This window comes from Mustela nigripes, chromosome 2 (genome assembly GCF_022355385.1).
Source record: "Mustela nigripes isolate SB6536 chromosome 2, MUSNIG.SB6536, whole genome shotgun sequence".
Taxonomy (NCBI): Eukaryota; Metazoa; Chordata; class Mammalia; order Carnivora; family Mustelidae; genus Mustela; species Mustela nigripes.
The window spans coordinates 16,514,960-16,537,524 of NC_081558.1; the positions used below are offsets into that span (position 1 = coordinate 16,514,960).

Below are 22,565 nucleotides of genomic sequence, written 5' to 3' on the forward strand. Positions count from 1 at the left end.
ACGGACACAGTGAGAGGGAACATCACCACCGACACAGAGAGGGGGAACTCCACAGTGGACATAGAGAAGTGGAACGCCATAGCAAACAAAGGGAAGGCTTTACCCCAACCCTGGCACCCTGGGTCCAGGGAGGCTGCAATCCTCCCCACCCACTGGAGCCCAAGAGCAAACACCCAACACCATGTGGAGACAAGAATCCAAGTCAGTACCCATAGCGAGGTGTTCCATCTCCACACAGCCCCGAATCCCAGGCGCAAGAACTTGAATGTTTGCTGCTGTTTTTTCATTCTGATTATTGTCGTGGTGATTGTCGTAGAGAGCATTCAGTGGACCTCCAAATGATGCCAAGTTCAAAGTCATGTAGTATGATCTCACGGATAGGAAATATCCAGAAAAGGTAAATCCAGAGACAGAAAGTAGCGTGGTGACTGCCAGGGGCTGTGCGGAAAGGGATTAATCTGTTATAGGGCTTTTGGGGGACAGAAGGTGTGTGGTGATGAAAATGTTTGGCATGAGACAGAGGGGGTCGTTGTACAATACAGTGAATGCAGTAAACACCATTGAATTGTTCATTTTAAATGGTTGATTTCGTGTGATTTTTTTTTTTTAAGGGTTAATGTTAATTTCAATTCAATTCTATCTTGCCTAAGGGATGCTGAAATTCTGCTCATTCTCTGGAGAACTGAGACCGAAGCCTTTATGGCTCATAGAACCATTTGGAAATCTCATAAGACCTGTGGATCCTCTCTCCCCAGAGAAGCTTGCACAGACCCGGGGAGGTCAGCAGGTGGAGGCACTTGCAGTGTTTTCACTGGGCTGAAAGCCTAGGTCTCAAAACAGTGTTCTCCACAGCAGGGTCCACGCAGTTCAGGGCTGGGGCAGGACCCACATGGGGGAGACAGCCTTCAAACTCTGGTTCGTTTCTTTGGACTTTACTATTCTTTGTTGTATGGTTTATAACAAGCATTATTGTACTAGTAGAATGGTATTGTGACACAATGTGTAACTAAATAAACATACACCATCTGGAAAGTCATCCAACTGACTTTTCACTGACTTTTTCATTTTCAGAATTGAAACTTTATCCTCATTAAACTGCTTACATTTTCTCCCTCCCCCTTGTCCCTACTAATGCCCACTTTTCTTTCTCTATGAATAGGTCTACCCTGAGGACCTCATAGAGGTGGACTCATACAATATTTGTCTTCTTGTCACTAGTTTATATCACTTAGCATAATGTCCTCAAGTTTCATTCATGTTTTAGCATGTGACGGGATTTCCTTCCTTTTGAAGGCTGAATAACATTCCATGATATATATATATATCACATTTTGTCTACCCACCTGTAGACATCTGGGAGGCTTCTAGCTCTTGGCCATTGTGACTAGCAGTGCTAGGAACATGGATGTCAAAAGCTCTTTAAGACCCTGCTTTCAAAATACTCAGACCTGGAATTGTTGATTCTACTTTAAATTTTCAGAGGAACTGCCATGCTATTTTCCATAGCAATTGCATCATCTTACATTCCCACCAACAGGGACAAGTGTTCCAATTTCTCCATATCCTCACCAATAATTATTTTCTGGGATTTATTTTTTTTTTGTTTTGGTTTTGGTTTTTAATAATAGCTACACCTAAGGATGTAAGGTGATATCTCACTGTATCTTCGATTTAGATTTCTAGAAAATGCAATTTTCTATGATGCACGATACCTCTTTCGAGGCAATATCAAAAATAATATTTGTGCATCTCAGCATAGATGGAAGTATTAGGAACACAACAGAAATGTGTGGGTCAGTTCTTCACAAACTCACTATTCATTTTCAAATATTTGGGCACAGTCTACCTATTTAGCAAACTCCAGAAGCTTAACATGCAATAGTAGACAAGACAGTTACAAACACATGCCTAAGGAACAAGCATGTCCAGCACCCATACGGAGCTGGAAGCTGAGTGACCAGTGAGGTAGGGAGGAAATGCTGAGTAGTTAATATAAAAAGGGGTTCTTAGTGGAAGGCAAGTCATCAAATGTTAAAGATGGGATCAGCCTTAAAAATCGTCTTCTGGGGGCACCTGGGTGGCTCAGTGGTTTAAAGCCTCTGCCTTGGACTCAGGTCATGATCTCAGGGTCCAAGGGGATCCAGCCCCGCATCGGGCTCTCTGCTCAGCGGGGAGCCTGCTTCCTCCTCTCTCTCTGCCTGCCTCTCTACCTACTTGTGATGTCTGTCAAGTAAATAAATGAAATCTTAAAAAAAAAAAAATCGTCTTCTGCTACTCTATATTTTACAGGTGGGTAAAAGGCGAAGTGATTTTCCCAAGATTATGTGGTGCGTTAGTAAAAGAGCTGGCCTTGCTATCCTGGCTCCCTGAGTCCCAGGGCTGATAAGCTTCAAGAAGAGACTGGAATGTGCGTGCATGTATGCATGTTTACACAATACAGACGCGGCAGATAGAGGAAGATGCAAAACATCTGCCAATATCCCCAGAAAGACTCTGTAGTATTCAAAGATAGGCTGGGACGGTGGAATGATTTGGAGTGTATCAATAAGGAAAACAAACTAGAGAACAAAATTTAGATCATGAGGATATGAAGGTGTTCAACGATCTGTGAACTCACTGAAGACTAGCGCCAAGAACTTTAATTTTAGGAAAGAATTGGAAAGTTCTTTAAAATTCCAAGAAGTGTTATTACATGATCAAAAGTTACTCTGGTAACGCATACTGCTACCGACAAGGAGGGTGGGAAAGGCTAGGCAACGTGCTGTCCCTAGGAATCAGGACTCGGGAAATGGAAATTATGTAAACCTACACCCGCCACAACACAGCATCTCTGAGCATGTTTCCTTCCCGTTCAGGAGTAGTGAGAGATTCAAGAGATGCATTGAGGCAGGAAGGAAGGGAGGCAAAGAAGCAAAGACAGGAACTGATTTCTGCAGCTTACTGTTAGCCATTATCATTAAGTTACTCTAAACTTGGGGCACCTGGGTGGCTCAGTGGGTTAAGCTGCTGCCTTCAGCTCCGGTCATGATCCCGGGATCCTGGGATCAAGCCCCGCATCAGGCTCTCTGCTCGGCGGGGAGCCTGCTTCTTCCTCTCTCTGCCTGCCTCTCTGCCTACTTGTGGTCTCTCTCTGTGTCAAATAAATAAATAAAATCTTAAAAAAAAAAAAAAAAAAGTTACTCTAAACTGGTGTTTGGCAAGCGCACTTCTTGGTCATTCTAGAAACCTCCAGTCAAGAAATGTGGTGTGGTTCTTACTGGTGATTAAAATGCACTAGTCGATGATTTCACCTAAGTGTCTCTGCCCCTCAATGTCAGACGTCTGAAAAATGGGTGTAATAATAAGCTTTTGGGAACAGAACCTTTTTCTCCTAGGAATGACATTTTATTCATATTGCTGTAATGCTCATACATATATCCCACTATGGAAATTCCTTTTCCAAACTATGAATCAGTCCCTATGTACCGTGTAAAATTTTCAAATATCTATGATATTGCCACTAGGATGCCTTATAATCTTGCTGCATTTTTACACATACGTGAATAAATTAAATAGTATCTCTACACACATTATATTCCAATAATATATTGGTATGGGATATTATATGACATGAAGTAATGATGTATCGGTGCAATACTTTTTCCTTTGTTTAGGAAGGAAATGTAGCACCAATACAGAGTTTTTGCACAAAAGACTGGTTTTATTAAAATAAGTTTTACATAGGTCATGGACAACTTATGTGAAAGCCCCTATTTGTCCCTTTTTAAGATTCATTTTCCATTTGGCTAAATATAATGTATACATTGGCATGAAATGAAATTTCAAAATCACTTAAGTAATACAACTAATAAATTTCAATGCCATTTTTGAAGACTTGAAAGAATACAATTGTTGGAGGTTCAGCTGAAGTGATTTCTCATCTTCCTACTCTTTTCATCTCTTAACCTACTTCTCAGAGTTTGTTTATAACTTGAGGCAATCCTCTGCTGAAGCACTACCATATGGTTTTAGAATGCTCTGCTTGGTTTGCATCTGCTGAGGACAAAACACTGGGAATTATGATTAAATCTACCAAGACAGAATATGGAGGGTGTCAATAGTGGCCCCTTTGGGGCAGATTGTTGTTCAGATAAAAGAAAAAAAAACACCCTTCGTTTCTTCCCCCAAAACCCAACTGTCTGGACTTATATGTCCAGTATGGCATCCCCCTGTGGCAATCCAAATTTAAATTTAATTAAAAATCCTTAATTAGGGGCACCTGGGTGGCTCAGAGGGTTAAAGCCTCTGCCTTCGGCTCAGGTCATGATCCTGGGGTCCTGAGATCGAGCCCCGCATCGGGCTCTCCACTCAGCAGGGAGCCTGCTTCCTCCTCTCTCTCTCTGCCTGCCTCTCTGCCTACTTGTGATCTCTCTCTGTCAAATAAATAAATAAAATCTAAAAAAAAATCCTTAATTAATTAAAAGTTCTTCAGTTATATCAGTCATTATCCAATTAGTCAAAAAGCATGTATGTCTGGTGGTCACTACATCTGGACAGTGCAGATACAGAACATTTCCATCACTGCAGAAAATTCTACTGGATGGCACTGAATTAGACCATGTGGGAGTCAATTCATATAGGAATAAACGTGAATATATGCACTTTTTCTTTCTTAATCACAGAAGCTGTTCGTTAAGACTTATCTTCTACTTACAATCCTGTTTCCTCTAGCCTAAAACAGTGGTATAAAAATAAATATTTGTACAATTTCTCTCCAAATCAGATGATATGATGTAGGAGTCCAAAGCCCTATCATGACTCCCATCTTTGCCAACAAAAAACAGTCTCATGAGCTCCCTGTGGGCTGCAGCATGATGGCCTGGGCAGAGCCTCCTGTGGCACCTGTCAGGAAGTTTTGCTAGGGCGTCCTCACTGGTACAGACTAGTCATCCCTGCTACCTTGCACAGCCACCTTGGAGGAGGGGTCCCTGAGGGTGCTGTCTCTGCTCCCTGTTCTAAGGTGTGTCCTGAGACCCATGAAGTACCCACTCAGGATAAGAAGACCATCCATGTAGATCATGTAAGTCTTCCCAGGACCAGCCAGGACCACAGCGCCTCTGTGAAAACCACCAGCGCACCATCTGAGTGTCCTGTGCCCAATACAAGAGCAGACAATCCAGCCCTTCTTTCTACCTTCAATGCCCAAATTATACTTAAAGTGTTTCCTAAGACCCTACACTTAGAAAATACAATTAAAACATATGAAAATAGCAATTTGTATTAACCCAAGGGAAGCTTTTCTCAATAAAAGAAATAATTCATTAAAACTCTTTCAAAATAGGGGCACCTGGGTGGCTCAGTGGGTAAAAGCCTCTGCCTTCAGCTCAGGTCATGATCTCAGAGTCCTGGGATCGAGCCCCGCATCGGGCTCTCTGCTCAGTGGGGAGCCTGCTTCCTCCTCTCTCTCTCTGCCTGCCTCTGCCTACTTGTGATCTCTGTCTGTCAAATAAATAAATAAAATTAAAAAAAAAAAAAAAAAAAAAAAACTCTTTCAAAATAAAATCTCATTTGGCTAGTCCCATATAAATGCTCTTTTTACAACCCCTTTATCCCTGGATTCCTAAAAACAGTGCAATCAACTTCAGATTTTGGTCTCTAGGTTTTAATTTAAAAAAATAACACATTTTCTAAAATATTAAAGGTGCATTATTTGGGAAAAAAAAAGGTATATGTAAATGAACCTTTATATATAAACCCATTTATCAATTCTCCAGTCCACTGAGAGAAGTATTCACAAATGTGAAATCTGAAAATCATTTTTCCTAACTAGGACTGTGGTTTCTAGACTTTGTCCTTAAGCGCAAACCATTATTCGAGGACACCAAGATTTATAGCTCAGCAGCACAGGGAGATTCTGCAGTCTTCTGATGGATGGTATCAAAGCTGAAGGCTAAAAGATACTTTGGTGGTATAGCTGGGAACAGATTCTGTAACAAAAGAAACAAAGATACTCAACCATTCCCCATTTTACCACAAAGTGTAGCTACAAACCATTGCTCATGCTAACCAACAAATTACTATCCTTCCCAGGTTAAAATATGGAGGTGAATGGATTTATCTATCAACATTAAGTCAGCTTTCACAAATGTTTAGTCATGCTTTAGAAATATTTAGATCTGGGGCACCTGGGTTCATCAGATCATGGTCTCGGGGTCCAGGGATCAAGCCCTGAATCGGGCTCACTGCTCAGCGGGGAACCTGCTTCTCCCTCTAGCTCTACTGGTCCCCCTGCTTGTGCTATCCCACTCTCTCAATCAAGTAAATAAATAAAATCTTTTAAAAAGGGGGGGGGTGGTGGTGGCTGGGTGGCTCAGTGGGTTAAAGCCTCTGTCTTCAGCTCAGGTCATGATCCCGGGATCCGGGAATCGAGCCCAGCATCAGGCTCTCTGCTCGGTAGGAAGCCTGCTTCCCCGCCTCTCTCTCTCTGCCTGCCTCTCTGTCTACTTGTGATCTCTGTCTGTCAAATAAATAAAATCTTTAAAAAAAAAAAAAAAAGAAGAAGAAGAAATATTTAGATAGAATTATTAACCCTCATTCTTTTGCAATCTTTCCAACAAACTGACACAGCTACATCAGAATCTGAGAAACTGTATAACCCTAAAAATAATAAAAATTGACTAAAACAGAAATAGATGGCCAAGGACCTGAGATAGCAGGTAAGACCCCAGGTGGAAGGGGAAAAGGTTTATAAGCAAAGCTTGCACTATTCCTAAACTGAGCATGATCTTAGTAAGTACCCTTTTACTCAGTCTTGCTCTTCCCACTGGTTACTGCCCACTCTCCGTTCATAGCCAAATTTTGTCAAAGGATGGTCTATACCAGTGCCTCTCAAAGTGAGGCTCCCAGACCCAAGGCACCAACATCACCCAGGACCTTGTTAGAAATGCACATTCTTGGTCCTACCCCAGAGGTGTTGAGTCAAAAATCTCTGAGAGTGGGGCCTGCAAGTGATTCTTAGGGTTGCTGATGCTTGAGGACCAGCAAAGGGTTTCACTTGCTCATCATTCTTATATCACATGGGTTTGGAGGTCAGCATAACTCACTAAAGCTACTTTTTTCCACTTAGCTATGGATTCTGGCTAAAACCAGCTAAGTACATTGAAAAGAAATAAAATAAAATAAAATTAAAATTAAAATTAAAAACCAGCTGAGTATTGGCAATATCATATGAACCAATATGAATATATGGAAGACAGAATTACAATTATTTAGAAATAAGTGAATGAATTCAAAAGCTATTATCACTAAAGTTAACCTTACAAAGCAAATTATTTTATCACTGACCAACAGATCCAAAGCTAACTACCTATTTTCTCTAATTCTTTCATGTATTTTTTTAAATAATAACTCAAAAATGTAATTATGAATAAATCTATAAAATACAACAATAAAGGTTTTCACAAGAGGAAACTTTTGCAACCCAAAAATAAATTTTGACAAAATCAATGTTTCTGCTATTTGTTTCATGTTTCATATAAATTTCTCATTTATTTCACACTATTTCAGCTTTCAAGATTGGGGATAGTCAAATGGAATAGAGGTAACTGCAGAGAGATTTAATAATTTAGTTTAAAAAATTTTTTAATTTGCCAAATAAATGGTATTTTTCATTCCTCTCATGAAACCCCTGAATATCTGAATGTGACCGATCATACTTAGTCTATGAATGGGCAGCCATACCAAGGAAGGAGGTGGTGATTAGAAGAACAAAGGGTGACTTATGCCTTCTTCCTGTGTTTGTGTACTTGCAGCTGAAGGAAGGGCTTCTACCTTTTAGAACGCTTAGGAAACAGCCCCTGGGGGAATCTCTTCCCACCCTTTCCTGAGTCCTGTGACCTCCTGTGCTCCTCTGTATTATCACCACCCTGTGGAAAACCAAAGCTAAAGGGATCTAGTTACTTAGTCTGCCACCGGTTTTTTCCTTCGGTGATTTTTCATACAATTGGCCCTTGATTTATGTAAGAAACACCTTTTTCTAAAGTTGCATTTAAATGGATCTTGAAATGGAATCTTATTTTCCCATTAACGGAGATACTCTTTTGTCAATGCCATTTTGTTAAAAACTCATGTATAGTCAGTAAGGCAACGTCTCAAGCGTATGTTTCCAGGCCTCTCTGTCAAATAGTGGATGATGTATCAAGTATTCAAGTACACTAGAAAAAATTTGATATTTAAAGAAAAAATTATGTGTGTATATACATATATAATATAATTTACATATGATATGTAATTACATAAATGTATATAAATATTATAAATTATATAAATATATAATTTCTATAAATATATATGGTACGTGGAAAAATAACCAATTAGCCAACTAGCTTTTTAGCATTATGGGTTCATGTTGCTTGAGTACATGGAACTCCATATATTCATTTAAATGAATTTTATTTTTTTTAAGATCTTATGTATGTATGTATGTATGTATGTATGTATTTGAGAGAGAGTGAGCCGGGAGAGGGGCAGAGAGAGAGAGAGAAGCAGACTCTGCACTGAGCACGGAGCCCAATTGCAGGGCTTGATATCAGAACCCCAAGGTCATGACCCCAAGATCTGAACAGAAATCAAAAGTTGGATGCTTAACCGACTGAGCCACCCAGACACCCCTAAAATAATTTTAAATATGATTAGCATACCTCTTTCTTTAACATCTTCAAGATAGGCTTTCAAAAATTCTTTATCAAAGCATTGACGATCTCGTTCACTTTCCATCACTTCAACGCCATCTTGACACTGGGTATTATCAAGAGGATTGTCCATAAGGCTTACAAATCTATTCAAGAAAATACAGACAATATCACATTTTCACCTGTACATGTTTCACCACAGAATTCCTCTTAGAAAAAGTCAACCTCTTACTTATCCTTGAAGGTCACAGAGGACCACTTAATGTTGACGCTACCAGTGGAACTGCCCCATGGAATAATCCAACAAGATTATGGAATCAGTCCTGCTCAGAGGCCTGCTGGAGGACTGAGAGTTACTTAGCCACAGACGGAGGACAGTGGCCCCGTCAGAGGTCTTGAGATGGACATTAACACTTGCTCTCTGTCAGAACGTTCACACTAGATAGTGTCCTACTATGGTTGGTGTTAATCCCAGTGAATGGTATCAGACTCTAAGAAGAGGTGGGGTTAAATTATAAAGAACTCGGATGGTCAGTATCCTTTCAACTGAAAAGATGGATACTCCAACCCAAAAAGAAGCCCAAGGAGAGAAACTAAAATGACAGTTGATCACCTGTCCTCACAGTTTTGAAAGATGTTTTGCTGTGAAAGGCAGTGTAATTATTTCAATTCAAACTTGGAAATCCCTTGAACAGTCTCCAGATGCAAGTGTGGGCCCTGCTGGCTTGGGTGGTATCGTTCTCATTGGTTTGCGGAAGCTCCAGACATGTGGAAAATAAAGCCCATCTGTTCTATTTTTAGCACATATATTTCCCAGTTCATTTTCCTTGTAATTTTATTTAATGACTAAATGCAGAGAAAGCAAAAAAGTTCTAATGTCTTTGTGGATCGAACCATACAACTTTTCCTTTGCAAGCTCTTTTTTTTTTTTTTTAAGATTTTATTTATTTATTTGAGAAAGAGAGAGACAGAGAAAGAGCATGAGTGAGCAGGGGAGAGAGAGAGGGAGCCCCATGCAGGACTGAATCTCAGGATTATGACCTGAGCCGAAGGCGGCAGCTTAATCAACTCAGCCACCCACGTGCCCCCTTTACAAGTTCTTTCATTGAGTTAATTTTTGTCATCCGTCCCTATCCAAAAAAAAAAGCCTATATTTTATCATTCTTTAATGTTTTATCAGAATAATCACTCTAAGTATTTTAAAATTTGCAAGGATACTGTTTTATTTAAAACCACAGTCTCTCACTCACCCTCTGTCTCAGATCCCCCAGAAGCAATCTCTTTCATGGGTCAATCACTATTTTTACTTATCCTACGGGGAATTCTCTTTTATGCAGGACTAATACTTCACTGTTGTTTAATCAAGCAGAGGTATTCCTTTCCTTCTCTTCCGTTCCCCAACCTTACCACCTCCCAATTTTTATGATCTATATTTTCACTTTTTCAACATCCCATTATGAAGATTTTCCAACATTTAGGAAAGTAAAAAAAAAAAAAAGCTACAGTGAACACCCCTGTCCCCACCAACTAAGATTTTACTGCAGCTGTTTTAGGACACAACCATCCATTTATCCACCTCTCGATCTACTCATCAAGCCATCTTATTCTCTGATGCATTCAAAGCACTCACAAACATCATGTACTTCACTTTCATACCGTTAACACCAACACCATCTGCACTCTGTTCTGAAACCATATTTAACATTTCTATCTTGCCTGCAGGTTGATTCCAAAATTGAAAAATTCGTGTCTTTGTGACAATTATCTGGAAAGAGTCAGTGATGCCTTCACGTTTGAGGCTGAGACCCCAGCATGTTGGCTGAGCACCCACACATGCAAATTGTTTTTGCCCCAGCGCCAGCCCACCATGAGTGAACATGGGGACAAGCAGTTGCCAGTCCCCTGGGAAGTCTCCAAACACGAAACTCTGGGGGTTTCCCCCAGGGCCATCCTAGAGGACACCTCAGGCTTTTTGGTCAGATGCTGAGTGGTCTGTGCAGTGGAACTGAGGAGGAGATTAGAAGGCGGGGGATCATCTGTGTACATGAAATTGTCCTTTTGTTTTTTAGTATCCTGCCTCGATCTGCCCCAGCCTGGACCTGGAATTTCTGACCACACGCTTCTTCAGAGTTCTCCAGGGCCAATGGGCTTAATTTCTTGATTTGGTCTCTGAACCTGCTCCATTCTATTTTTATCAGTCACCACTGTTCCGTCTGCTGTATGTCTCCCAAAGTGTGTGGTATCTCTCAATTTGTGAAGGCATTCCCTTGCTTTCTCCATCATGGGGACTTATATGTTTTATTTTATTCCTCATCTCAATAGGATCTCAAGAGGGATAAGTGTAGTTTGACACATGGTCAATCTACCATCATTAACATGGCATTTCTTGTTCTTTTTATATCTAATCTCTGGGTTATTCTAGATGTATCCCTATATGACAAACAGCAAAAATATGGCTATAGGCCATAAGCTTTCTGATGTTGTCAAGGGAAGAACGGGCTTTGTCTTTCCCTAATTATCCAACTTCCTTAAAGGTGTATTAAGTCACTCAGACCTTCCCCACTGGTTTATGAAAATCCCTGTATCACAGATTAGGATCACTTTCAGTACGACCCTCTTTGTTCTAATAATTCATCTACAAATCACTGCCTAGCACCACCTCATTTTGAGTCTTATACATTTAAACATATTGTCATTCTCCGTAAGGCAAATTCTGTCCTGTTACTCTTGTTTTCCAAAATTATCGTGGCTGTTCTTAACTTTTTGCCTTTCAGATATACTTTCCAATCAGTTGTTCAAGCTCCAAAAAAAAGAAATCCCGCTGGAGTTATGGTTGGAATTACATTACACTGATGTATAATTTTTGGAAGAAATCACATCTTTTAATGCCTTTTCATCCAGAAAAGACAAAGTATGTCTTTCCAAATACTCAACACCTCTTTGACCTCCTTGCGTCCCAAAGACATTCCTAGGACAGCCAAGAGCAGCGGGAGACCCATTCCAGTGGAAGGAATATGGTGGGCCAGTGGGGAGAAGATGTCATATCCCTGTTCATCTTGTGCTTACACAGGAATGAATTTAGTCTCTCTCTTTGCAATAGTTCACTTTTCTATTTTTGTCTGCTATGCATCTTGCTGCCAGGATCAGAAGATGAGGAAGAGTTATGATGAGGTGAGCACTTATCACTGAAAGAACAGGACATTTCTGGGAAATCACCCCTGGAGTCATGGTTTTAGCAAACACCTAATGTTTAAGGCAGGCGAGTCCCTGGACACAGGACGGAGGGGGCTCTCACTGGAGCAGCAGCATGTCAAGGTGGCCTGGAGTCAGCTTCAGGGGAGGGAGGGTGCTATGGCTTTTCAAGTTCCCTTCCAAGGTAAGAAAGACTATTCAATGTCTCAGGCCAGATGAGAAGCTGTATCACATTTGCTGGGATGGTTTTTCTTAGTTTGGGGTGGTTTACAGGTTCCTTTAAGGAAACCAAAAAAGGGTAAGACAACCAGGGAGCCCTGGGCATGTGTTTTTTCACACTTCAAACAGCAGTAGCATTTGTCCAGAAATCCTCTGAGATCTACTTCCTCGTGCCATTGGCCAACAACTTCAAAATCCTGTACAAAGGCCTCGGAACGTCTGTGAACCAGGCTCAGGTCATCTGAGTGCAAGAACCATCCTATCTGGTTCCTGAGACAGGTGAGCGCCCAGGCTGCAGGTCCTCCTTACCTTGTGTGTGAAAGTCTCTATGGGGGAATCTACTCACTTTAAAGGTGTGGATGAGTCACACAGGGCAGTCGGGAACTCCACCAAATGGTCCCCACTGACGACTAGCAAGGTGAGCTTCTTTAGGTTAAGCAAGGCATAAGGAAGATAGGTCAGCTTGTTCTTATACAAGAGAAAAGTCTGCAGTTCTTCTAGCCTAAGAAAAAGTAAAAGGGATAAGGGAATTAGATAAGGATTAACCTCATAGTGGAAAAAAAAACCAAAGTAAATGGCAAATAAATTCTGGTACGAAATCCCTACATAGTTTATTTTATATATGTGACCCTTACGAGGATAAGCGGACTTTAGAATTAGGACCTGACCCTCAGTACATCTCTCCAAGTGTCTGACATGACCCTCTCCAAGGGGTCAGGAAAGGATGGGAAAGGAACTATACTGGAACTGGGGCCAAGAATGAACAGATCTGGGCCACATATTTCCTGGTATATATCTTGAAAGGCCAATATTCCTCCCCTATCATATCTTCTAAATTTAAAATGGAAAGAAATCTGTCAAGTGAAAAGGAAATGAGCAAAATGTGCTCTGGATTTGTTTTATTTGTTTTCCGTTTTATTCTAACTCGGCGACTCCCCCCCTGCCCCCAGCCCCGACCCAGTTTTCTCCTTGCATGCATTTCCAAAATCTTGACTGAGCCTACAAATATTTCACAGAGTTTGACTCGTGTTTCAGACTAAAACGATTCCCACTTAGTCTCCCAAAACTGGAAAGCACGGATATACATCACACGTACCAGGAGTAGAAAAAGGTCATGTAAGTGACCTTGGGAACTAAGTCAGTTTGGCTTCTGGGTCATGACAACTTACTTATTATGCACTATCTTTATAAAGGAGATTCTGGATCCCAAAAGGTCAGATATTTTGTTTCATTCACTATTTTAAACTCTGGGCCTGCCATACAGGACCCTAGTATCATTGGTGGAATGAATGAATGAATGAAATGAGTGAATGAATGGATCTTACATGCTCAGTGTAATTTTTTTTTCTTTAAGTAAGCTCTATGCTCATCGTGGGGCTTGAACTCACCACCCCGCAATCAGGAGTCTCATGCCCTATTGACTGAGCCAGCCAGAGAGCCCAGTCCAATTATTTTTTAAGCACAAAATACAAGGATATGATTGGAAAAACTTTACCAATCATATCGATTTGCTTGAAAGATCATGTGTGATAAATCAATAAATGAAACCAATAAAAATTACCGTCACTGGCATTCTAAACAGAGTTTAGAAATGTTCCTCTTCCGTATGTAACATATATATAAAGACATAGAGTGATACGTTTCTATTCCATATATAATAAAGATACTTTGCTATGTCTACGGGGTAAAGTTAATGATGTCATTCTGTTGAGGACTCAAGGAAATTAAAAGACAACGGAGACAACCAAGACAACAGAGATGTGTTCAAATGCACATACATACGCACGCACACTTACGAGGCTGGAAACTAGAAACTGTCTCATTATCTAAAGAACGAAACTCATTTCCCAGAAACAATAAACTCTTGGAAAATACACTGATTTCAAAGACCATTCGTGTGTTATGCCTGTTTAAAACGTTAAAACGGCGGTTAAGGCATTAGTAACTAATTCATACACCTCACCTTCAGAATGCAAGTAGCTACCTGTCTATATCTTGGGGCAGGTCATTCAGGATATTGTTGCTGATATCCAACCACTGCAAATTACACATCCTCAGGACACAGATCGGGACACTGGCAAACTTGTTTGCTGAGATATCTACAAACGTAACTTGCTTCAAGTTACTTAACTAGAAAGGAATAACAACACATTCTAATTACTTTTGTAGGTGCAGGTATGTTCAACTAATAATTTCCAGGTGATATTTCTTCCCAAAGGCCCTTCTAAGAATATACACAACACAGATCAGGAGAATATACATTTTGGAGCACTGACGACGCGCTCCATGACGGGCAGCACACCGGGGCTGCCTACCAGGAGTTCACACTTCAAAAATAAGCAATGCCATCTAATGTAGCAAGAACTAACGTGAAGAAGTTTTCAACTGGGTGCGTTCAGCGGCACAGACATAAGGGGCTAATGACCCAATGTCACAGTAGGGTAAGGGAAAAGGTCAAGAAAGATCTCACGGAGAATGGAGTTTTTGCAAGGGTCCTGAGGTTTCCCCCAAAAGGGAAGATAGAGAAGGGAACTCCAGGTAGGGAGCAGCAAGCATGTGCAAAGTCACAGAAAACAAAAAGCACAAGCCTTAAAAAATAGAATGACTTCAAGACGGCCACAAGGAGTTTTGGCAGATTTTTTTTTTTTTTTAAGATTTTATTTATTTATTTGACAGAGAGCGATACGGCGAGAGAGGGAACCCAAGCAGGGGGAGTGGGAGAGGGAGAAGCAGGCTTCCCGCTAAGCAGGGAGCCCTGTGTGGGGCTCAATCCTAGGAGCCTGGGCTCTGGACCTAAGCCAAAGGTAGACGCCCAACAGACTGAGCCACCCAGGCACCCTAGAGTTTTGGCAAATCTTAAAAAGACTCACATTTGAACTCATGCAGGGATAGAGCAAGCAATCAGAAATCTCTACTCTTTTTTAAGTCTCTTCTCCATAATTTGTGTTTTAATATGGTAACTGGATACATTGGGACATACATTTTTTTTATTTCAAATGCAAATCTATGAATATTGAATGAAGTAGGAAATGGGTCTCATGTTTGGATTTGTTTTTGTAAGCTGGGTCATGGCCATGACCTATATAGAAGGAGCTACCTTTTACTGACTTATTTTCAGAGTCCACTGATAACACCCGGGCTGCCCTTCAGAACACATTTTCAAAACTGTTATGCAATATGCAATATGGAGCCAGTTGAACCAACAGAAGGAATGAATGAAATCTACAAAAGAAGAAGCAGTAGGCTTATACCTCTCTTTATCTTAATAGAATACCTAATTCCCTATTGCTACATTTGCTTTAGTGACTCACAGGTCAAACCCACCCCTTTGAATGGGCACATTCTAGCTTTGCTCTTGTTTTGAATTTCTAAAAATGAATGTGAAGACAGTAATGGGACAGTAAATAAGCATCAGAAAAGATGTCTGGGGTGCCCATAATTCAGTCTAAAGTCTCTGACCGTGTTGCCAGTGTTCTCAGATCAGCAGAAAAATCAAGACTGAATTAACATCAGTCTCTTGTCTTCCTCCTTTTTACAATAAATGTAGAAGGTACATTTTTTTAGACTGTAAAAAAAAGTAAGTTCTTTCCCTTTTTTTTTTTTTTTTTAGATTTATTTATTTGACACAGAGAGAGACAACACACAAGCAGGCAGAGCAGCAGGCAAAGGGAGAGGGAGAAACAGGCTCCTTGCTGAGCAGAGAGCCCAAAGTGAGGCTCGATCCCAGGGTTCAGGGATCATGATGTGAGCCGGAGGTAGATGCTTAACCGACTGAGCCACCCAGGTGCCCCAAGTTCTTTCCTTTAAATATCCTCAATAAGTTAAGACTTCTGTGAAAATTAGAATAAGGAAAATCACAGTGGCATCAAACTAGCAAGAAGACAAATGCCTGATTTCCCAGGCATTTGTAATTCCCCACTAGCTACTTTCATCAAGGGCAAAACAAAGCACTCATAAATTCTTTGGAAAGGTAGTTACAGTCTACCTCCATACCACCTTGAATGCGCCCGATCTCATCTGATCTTGGAAGCTAAGCAGGGTCGGGCCTGGTTAGTACTTGGATGGGAATTTGTCTGAAAATTCCAGTGCTGTCCAGATAAAAATCTGACATTCAGTCAGAATAAATACAACACTCAGTTACACAGAAGTTTCATTACCTTTACCTTTGCCTCAAAATTCCTGCTAGTTCCCTCCACGGGTCATTCATTCTATTTGCGGGTCTGTTTGAACTTGAATTCAGGATTGTGTCAATTATTTGTGTGAAAGGCAACTCATGAAGACAGGCACAATCATGCAAATACATAGAACCCTACTGAACAATACACTTAAAAATGGTCACAGTGGTAAATGTAACATTATGTTTTTAACCAAAAAAAAAAGTTTTAATGCCAGCATTTGGATATGGCATCCAGGCAAATGGTGCTTTCCTGCGTCTGTAGAGACCAGAACCTTGGGTGCTGTGTGTTTCCTTTGGATACATACAAGTTGGACACATAAGGCTGAGACAACCTGTCTTCAGCTACAGAGTTTCTATTTATCTTGAATAAACCCTAGTTTGGACAGGTGGCTGAACTTTATGTCCAGTGAGAACCATTCAGTCTGAAAATAGTGAAGTTATATATAAAGAGAGTCAGTGAGCTATTAAAACAGAGCCAACTGGGGAAGTATAACAAGTACAGTGCATTTACAGAATCCCATTCAAAGCAAAGAGCCTAAAAATCTCTATCCCGGGTACATTTGCTCCCACCTATGTCAATATAGGGGAGTCAACAGGACATTGCTGTTTGCCAGGAAAAAAAACAAACCCCACTTGTGGTTGCCTAGGGCTGCCTAATCCGCCAACTCATGCAGATTAACTGCAAATAGGAGAGACAGAATTTTGAGGGAATGAGAGAAATATCCTAAATGTGAATTATGGTAAATTGTACACTTAATGACTGAATCTGGGCATCTATAAATTATATCTCAATAAAGAGAAGGGAAAAGAGAAGGGACAGAGAGGCAAGCCTAGGAGGCTGCTGTTCCAGTTCAGATGGAGGACAGCACGGGCTTGTATCAGGGTGTCAGTGGCAAGGTGCTGGGTGGTGGTCAGACACAGAACCTATTCTGAAGGACACATTCAACAGGACTTACTTACAGAGTGGAATCAGGGTATAGGAGCAAGAGAGGTCAAGACGACTTGTCTTGCTTCCAACCTGGACAACTGAGAGAAGACTGCGCCAATTTCTAAACTGGGGAGGCCTGGGGGCACCTGGGTGGTTCAGTGGGTTAAGCATCTGCCTTTGGCTCAGGTCATGATCCTGGTGTCCTGGGATTGAGCCCCACCTCAGGCTCCCTGCTCAGCGGAGAGCCTGCTTCTCCCTCTCCCTCAGCCTGCCGCTCCCCCTGCTTTGGCACGCGCTCTCTCTCTCTCTGTGTCAAATAAATAAATAAAAATTTTAAAAATAATTACATAAATAAACAAACAAACTTGGGAGGCCTGGGGAATGAGCAGTCTCAAGGAGAGTCACGCCCCTGGGCAGACACCCTCTCCTGGACTGTGGCCCTCACCTGGACTGTTGGGCATTTCCTGGGGCGATCGTGGAAGCAGTCACTTCCACCCGCCAAGAAGTTTCCAGGCAAGGAGAGTAACACCCCATCTGGGACTCTAATCAGCAACCAGGGCCTTATCAGCACCATACCAGCAACATTGTTTCCAGTCTGTTCCTTACCAGCAGGATTATGAGATCTCTATCTCCCTTTAGCATAAGAAGTCTGTTGAATTTTGTTTGGCAACACTCTTCCCTCTCAGTGGCTCCATTTCATCAGAATGGGATTCTAAATCATTTCTCCAGTGAATACAGACCAAAAGTCACTAGCGAATGTTGTTTAAATGAATGGACCTTTAAAATCCTGTTAGGACTGTTTCGGTTACCTACAAGTTTTTGTGAATATATTAACTTCTTTTAAAAATTTTACCCCCTTTATTTCCAACTGTTTCCAATTTATTTTACCACTGTGAATAAATAAATCCAGATCTGCATCACAGACAACAGGCATCAGACATTAAATAGACATTAAATAAAAATATCTCGTATGAAAACAGGACGTTTTGCCTAGTTTTGTTTGTTTCTTTTTTTGTTGTTTATTTTTTTTTCTTTTTTCTTTTTTTTTTTTACAGAGAAAGAGAGAGATCACAAGTAGGCAGAGAAGCAGGTGGGGGCGGGGGGGGGGACAGGCTCCCCAATGTGCAGAGAGCCTGATGTGGGGCTCCATCCAAGGACCCTGAGATCATGACCTGAGCCGGAAGCCAGAGGCTTAATCCACTGAGCCACCCAGGCGCCCTGTTTGTTTCTTGACAGCTTTTCCGAACTTAAATTCAGCTCCTGGCCTAGTGTAAGAACATTTTGAAAGACCTTCTAGTCACTGGTATAAGGTGACTGAAATGTCAAGAAAGCGTGATATAAGAAAGATGGACTCTGACCTTGTGAACTGCCTTCCCCAGATCATCCCACGTCCTAAACCAAATACAAGTAAATTATAGTGCAAAAATGACTGCTTTCTTACTTCAAAGGGGAGCTCCGTTAATTCTAGGTTTCCAGAACAATCCAGTTTCTCTAGATTTTCACAGTCCCCCAATTCTGGAGGGATGCTTCTCAGAAGGTTGAAGCTCACATTGAGTTCTTTCAGATTCTTCAAGCGACCTGTCATCAGAACAAATGAACATCCATCGGGAAGATCCTTTAAGGTCTTTTTAACAACAAACACAAGACAAAGAGAAAACATTTGTATAATGACGATGGGGGAGACAAGGAACATAATTTTGTATTGTTTTGTAAGCCCTTGATTAAATGTCAGCTTCTCTGTCCGGGATCACAGCATTTTGTGCTTACTCTCTAGTTAATCCTTCATGGAACTATAGGCAGCCCCCATCTTTTGCCCCTCATACCCCAAGAGAAAGAGAAGCAGTAATGATCACTGTAGTCTTCATTATAAGGTACTGCAGCTGAACAGAAATGTGATGGAGAATTATAAAATGTTGATCAAAATGACATAATAGGCTACGCTAAACTTACATGGGAATAATTGGTTGTCATTTATGTTTGCAATGAACATGTATTGCATGTGTAACTTTCTAAAACTTAAAGAAAATAAACAAAGAGTTCACTCATGAGACTTCTAGTTTCTGAGCCATCGGCAAATGTCTGCCTGTGCCGAGTCCTGCAGGTGGGATGGTGGTATCACCACCCCAAGGGGACCTTGCAAAGGAACTAGCAGCTCTGGGAACCAAGGAAACAGCCCTGCCCAGCAGTGTCCTGGGCCACGAGGGAAAGGAAGCTCCACGCAGCCTGCCCACCAGCTGCCTGCCTGCCAGACGAGAGCACGGAGGCTCCTGCTGGTGAACATACCAATTTCAGCCGGAAGACAGGAGATTTGGTTTTTTGGCAGATCTAGAATTCTCATCGCTTGAAACAGCTCAATGTAGGTAGGAATGATTTGAATCAGGGTATTAGTGATGTGCCATTCTTGCAAGTGCGTCTGCTCCTTCAGTGAATCCGGCAGCTCCTGAGACAGAATGAATGACATCAGTCACAACTAGTTCCTCATGGTGTCGGAGCCGAGTGGTGGCGTGTGCAAAGTCAAGTATAACCGGGCATTTGCGAGAAAGGCAAGAAGCTAGACAGCATGGGTGAGAGCATCAGACCTAACCTTAGCCCGCTGCACAGCCCCTCCATGAAACCACTTTAAGACTCTGGGGTTGTCATGAATCTCACAACAGAGGACTGGCCAATGAATTCCTGATATGAAAATCAAATGCCCAGTGAACACAGATAACCAGGCTCACAGCTATAGCCACGACATGTACTGTTGGTTTACAACACACTGATTTAACATCTTCTGAAAACAAAATCTGTCCATGCATTGGATTTTAAAACGTGTGCTATGTTTCCCTCCCTAGTTGCTTGATAAAGATCTAATCGTTGCTGTGCCAAGTTTCTCACTGTTTTTCTGAGTCTCTCATAGGAAAGAACACCAGAAAGAGAGCGGGGAGACATGAATGCTGGGCCAGGTTCTGCCTTTTTTCAGGCGCACCACCTCCCTGGTCATTTGTGAAGTGACAGAGGAACTCAGCAGAATCCAAGGCTGCCCTGGGTTCAAGGGTTCTGGGATATGATTGCAAAGGTGCTGAGAAGTGCTTATGGATGTAGGTTCTCCAGGCAGGCTGGGTAACCCTTGTGGGGGTATGTGCTTAGACAAAGGCCATGTTTGGCAATGACACAGGAGGATGATTTACCAGCGGTATGTAATTAGAACTGCAGAAGGGCACCCACTGATTTCAGTGATGGGGATGCAGAAGAAAAAGACTAGAGGTTGTAGAGCAATAAACTCCCCCAGTTTCAGAAGGCAGTGCAGCCTACAAGTCAGTGTCCTAGAATACTGGCTCATTCAGGACCCACAATGGTCCTCAGAGGGAGCTAAGGCAGGCCTTAGCCCCATTTTACTGAGGAGGAGAAAAAAATATATGAAAGTAGAGTAAAGTGCCTCCAGATCACATGACCAGTAAAGGACACCCACCACGATCCCCTCCCCAAATTCAGTCTCCCGGCCCAGGGTCCTTTCAGCCGTAAGTCAGGGGCATAAAAAGAGATGACGGGCAGGTTCCAGAGAACCCTGTCCCCCAGAAAGAGATCATCATACCAGTTTGCTTGCCCATAGCACAACACTCAGGTGCTGCTTCCACCAGAAAACGTCAGATCACCTGCAAGCCCAGGAGATACTGATGAGGGAGCAGGAGGCTGGCTGAGGACAAAGCAAAAGCTGGCGCCTTGCACCCCTCTTCACCCTTTCCCCTCCATAAGTGTAGCATCCCTCAGGCAGCCCTGACTGCCATGAACAATAAGCAAATAGTTAACTTGCAGAGCTCACAATCCTGCTACACAGGAGTCTCCCTTGGCTTACAAATGTCCTAAATCTCACTAACAAAGACGATAGATAGCAGGATTGTGACACCCCACCAAAAAGTCTCCCAACTATCTTAATGTTAATGGCTGGTCTGAAGACAACATTGATCCAGCAGCGAGGGCAAGGCCTCCGGCAGGCCTGGAACATCCTGGCACCTTGTAGGCCCTCTTTAGCATATGAAAACTCCACTGACACCTCCCTTCCCCTCACCTTCCCCCAACAGCAGGGTACATAACCTGCCATCCCTCACAACCCGGGGCAGCAGCTCTTCCTGCCCACGGGTCCTGTCCCTGTGCTTTAATAAACCACCATTTTGCACCAGAGCTGTCTCAAGAATTCTTTCTTGGTCATCGGCTCCGGACCTCAGCCCACCAAACCTCACCTAGGTTCTAGAACTTCATCAATACTGCCCCAAGCAAAGCAGCAGGTCAGGACACGGGGAGCAGGAAGCCACCTGTAAAGCCCAGAGGAAAGAAAGGGGGTGGGGGCGGCTACCTCTTTGTCCTGGCCTCAGACTCTCAGAAAGAAAGACAGCTAAATCTGTCACCACCTACCAGGGGATGTTACCTGAAGGCTCGGTTCATTTAAAAAAAAAAAAAAAAGGCAAAGAGTGATTTTAAAGGTCTTGGGAGAGAGACTGCAGGAGTAATCATTTTAAAGGCTGTGCCATCCTGCGGAGGGCCGCCAGGATCCCAGAGCCTGCCGCCCTCGGAGGGACCCTGCTGCCCTTCCCAGGACTTCAGGGTCTTGCACGGAGGAAGAGACCTGAGAACCTGGTTTAGAGCAGGCAACTGGCTCCTCCCCATCCATGGGAACGCTCTCTTGGCCAAGGCCAAGGCCAGTCAATGCCTCCAGCAGAATCCAGCAGCGCATCGGGCACCCCCTCCCTGCACTCACCGTCCACTGCTCCCCTGAAAGCTCCAACACAAACGGACTCCTCCGTTTGTCTCTCTCCTTGGAAAGTGAACTCTGCCTCGCGTAAGTGTTCCTTTCGATCTTTTCCAGAAGCCTCGCGCTGGTGTCTACGAAGCCATTCTTGCAGTATGCAGCCTGGGGGATGCCTTTCCTCCTGCACTCGGCCACGAAGTTCCACTCCTCCTTTATCCTAAACGGACAGCAAAGGCCGAAGTCACACTCCGGGGGAACCGCCCCACCTGCCTGGAGTGGCCAGCAGACCACCTGCGCGCAGACGCAGTCCCTCCCCAGGCCTGCGATTTCTGCCCCCACCCCGCCACACCCCCCGCAGCGGCTGGAGACTCAGGGACCCCGCCACGGAACCAAATCTCAGCTCTGCCCCCTGCACTCTTTCCTGGGTCCCTCTGCTGTGGGAATGTAAGTGGCATCTTAAACCCTCAGAGTTGTGAATTATCAGCAACTTGGACTAAAAAAGTAGAGAAGGTGAGTGGGACGGAATTCCTAAAATTTCTACCAAAGTTACCTATGTATTTGATTAATTACAATTTCCTTTGATATTATGTGGTGCTAGCCCAAGTTGTTTTGTTTTAAGATTTTATTTATTTATTTGACAGAAACACAGCGAGG

At 42.5% G+C, this 22,565-nt stretch overlaps 1 protein-coding gene across 1 annotated transcript in view; it reads right to left on the minus strand.

The window, feature by feature from the left end:
* Window positions 1-5,576: 5,576 nt before the first annotated feature.
* Window positions 5,577-22,565, minus strand: part of LRRC2 (leucine rich repeat containing 2) — a 42,376-nt gene continuing 25,387 nt past the window's right edge. Inside the window, exons 3-9 of the mRNA XM_059387812.1 lie at window positions 21,921-22,128; window positions 19,469-19,625; window positions 18,627-18,763; window positions 14,065-14,210; window positions 12,427-12,582; window positions 8,679-8,815; window positions 5,577-5,966 (exon numbers count right to left, since the gene is read on the minus strand). Coding sequence (XP_059243795.1) covers window positions 5,917-5,966; window positions 8,679-8,815; window positions 12,427-12,582; window positions 14,065-14,210; window positions 18,627-18,763; window positions 19,469-19,625; window positions 21,921-22,128 — 991 coding nt within the window. The 3' untranslated portion in view covers window positions 5,577-5,916. The remainder of the gene's footprint in view (window positions 5,967-8,678; window positions 8,816-12,426; window positions 12,583-14,064; window positions 14,211-18,626; window positions 18,764-19,468; window positions 19,626-21,920; window positions 22,129-22,565) is intronic.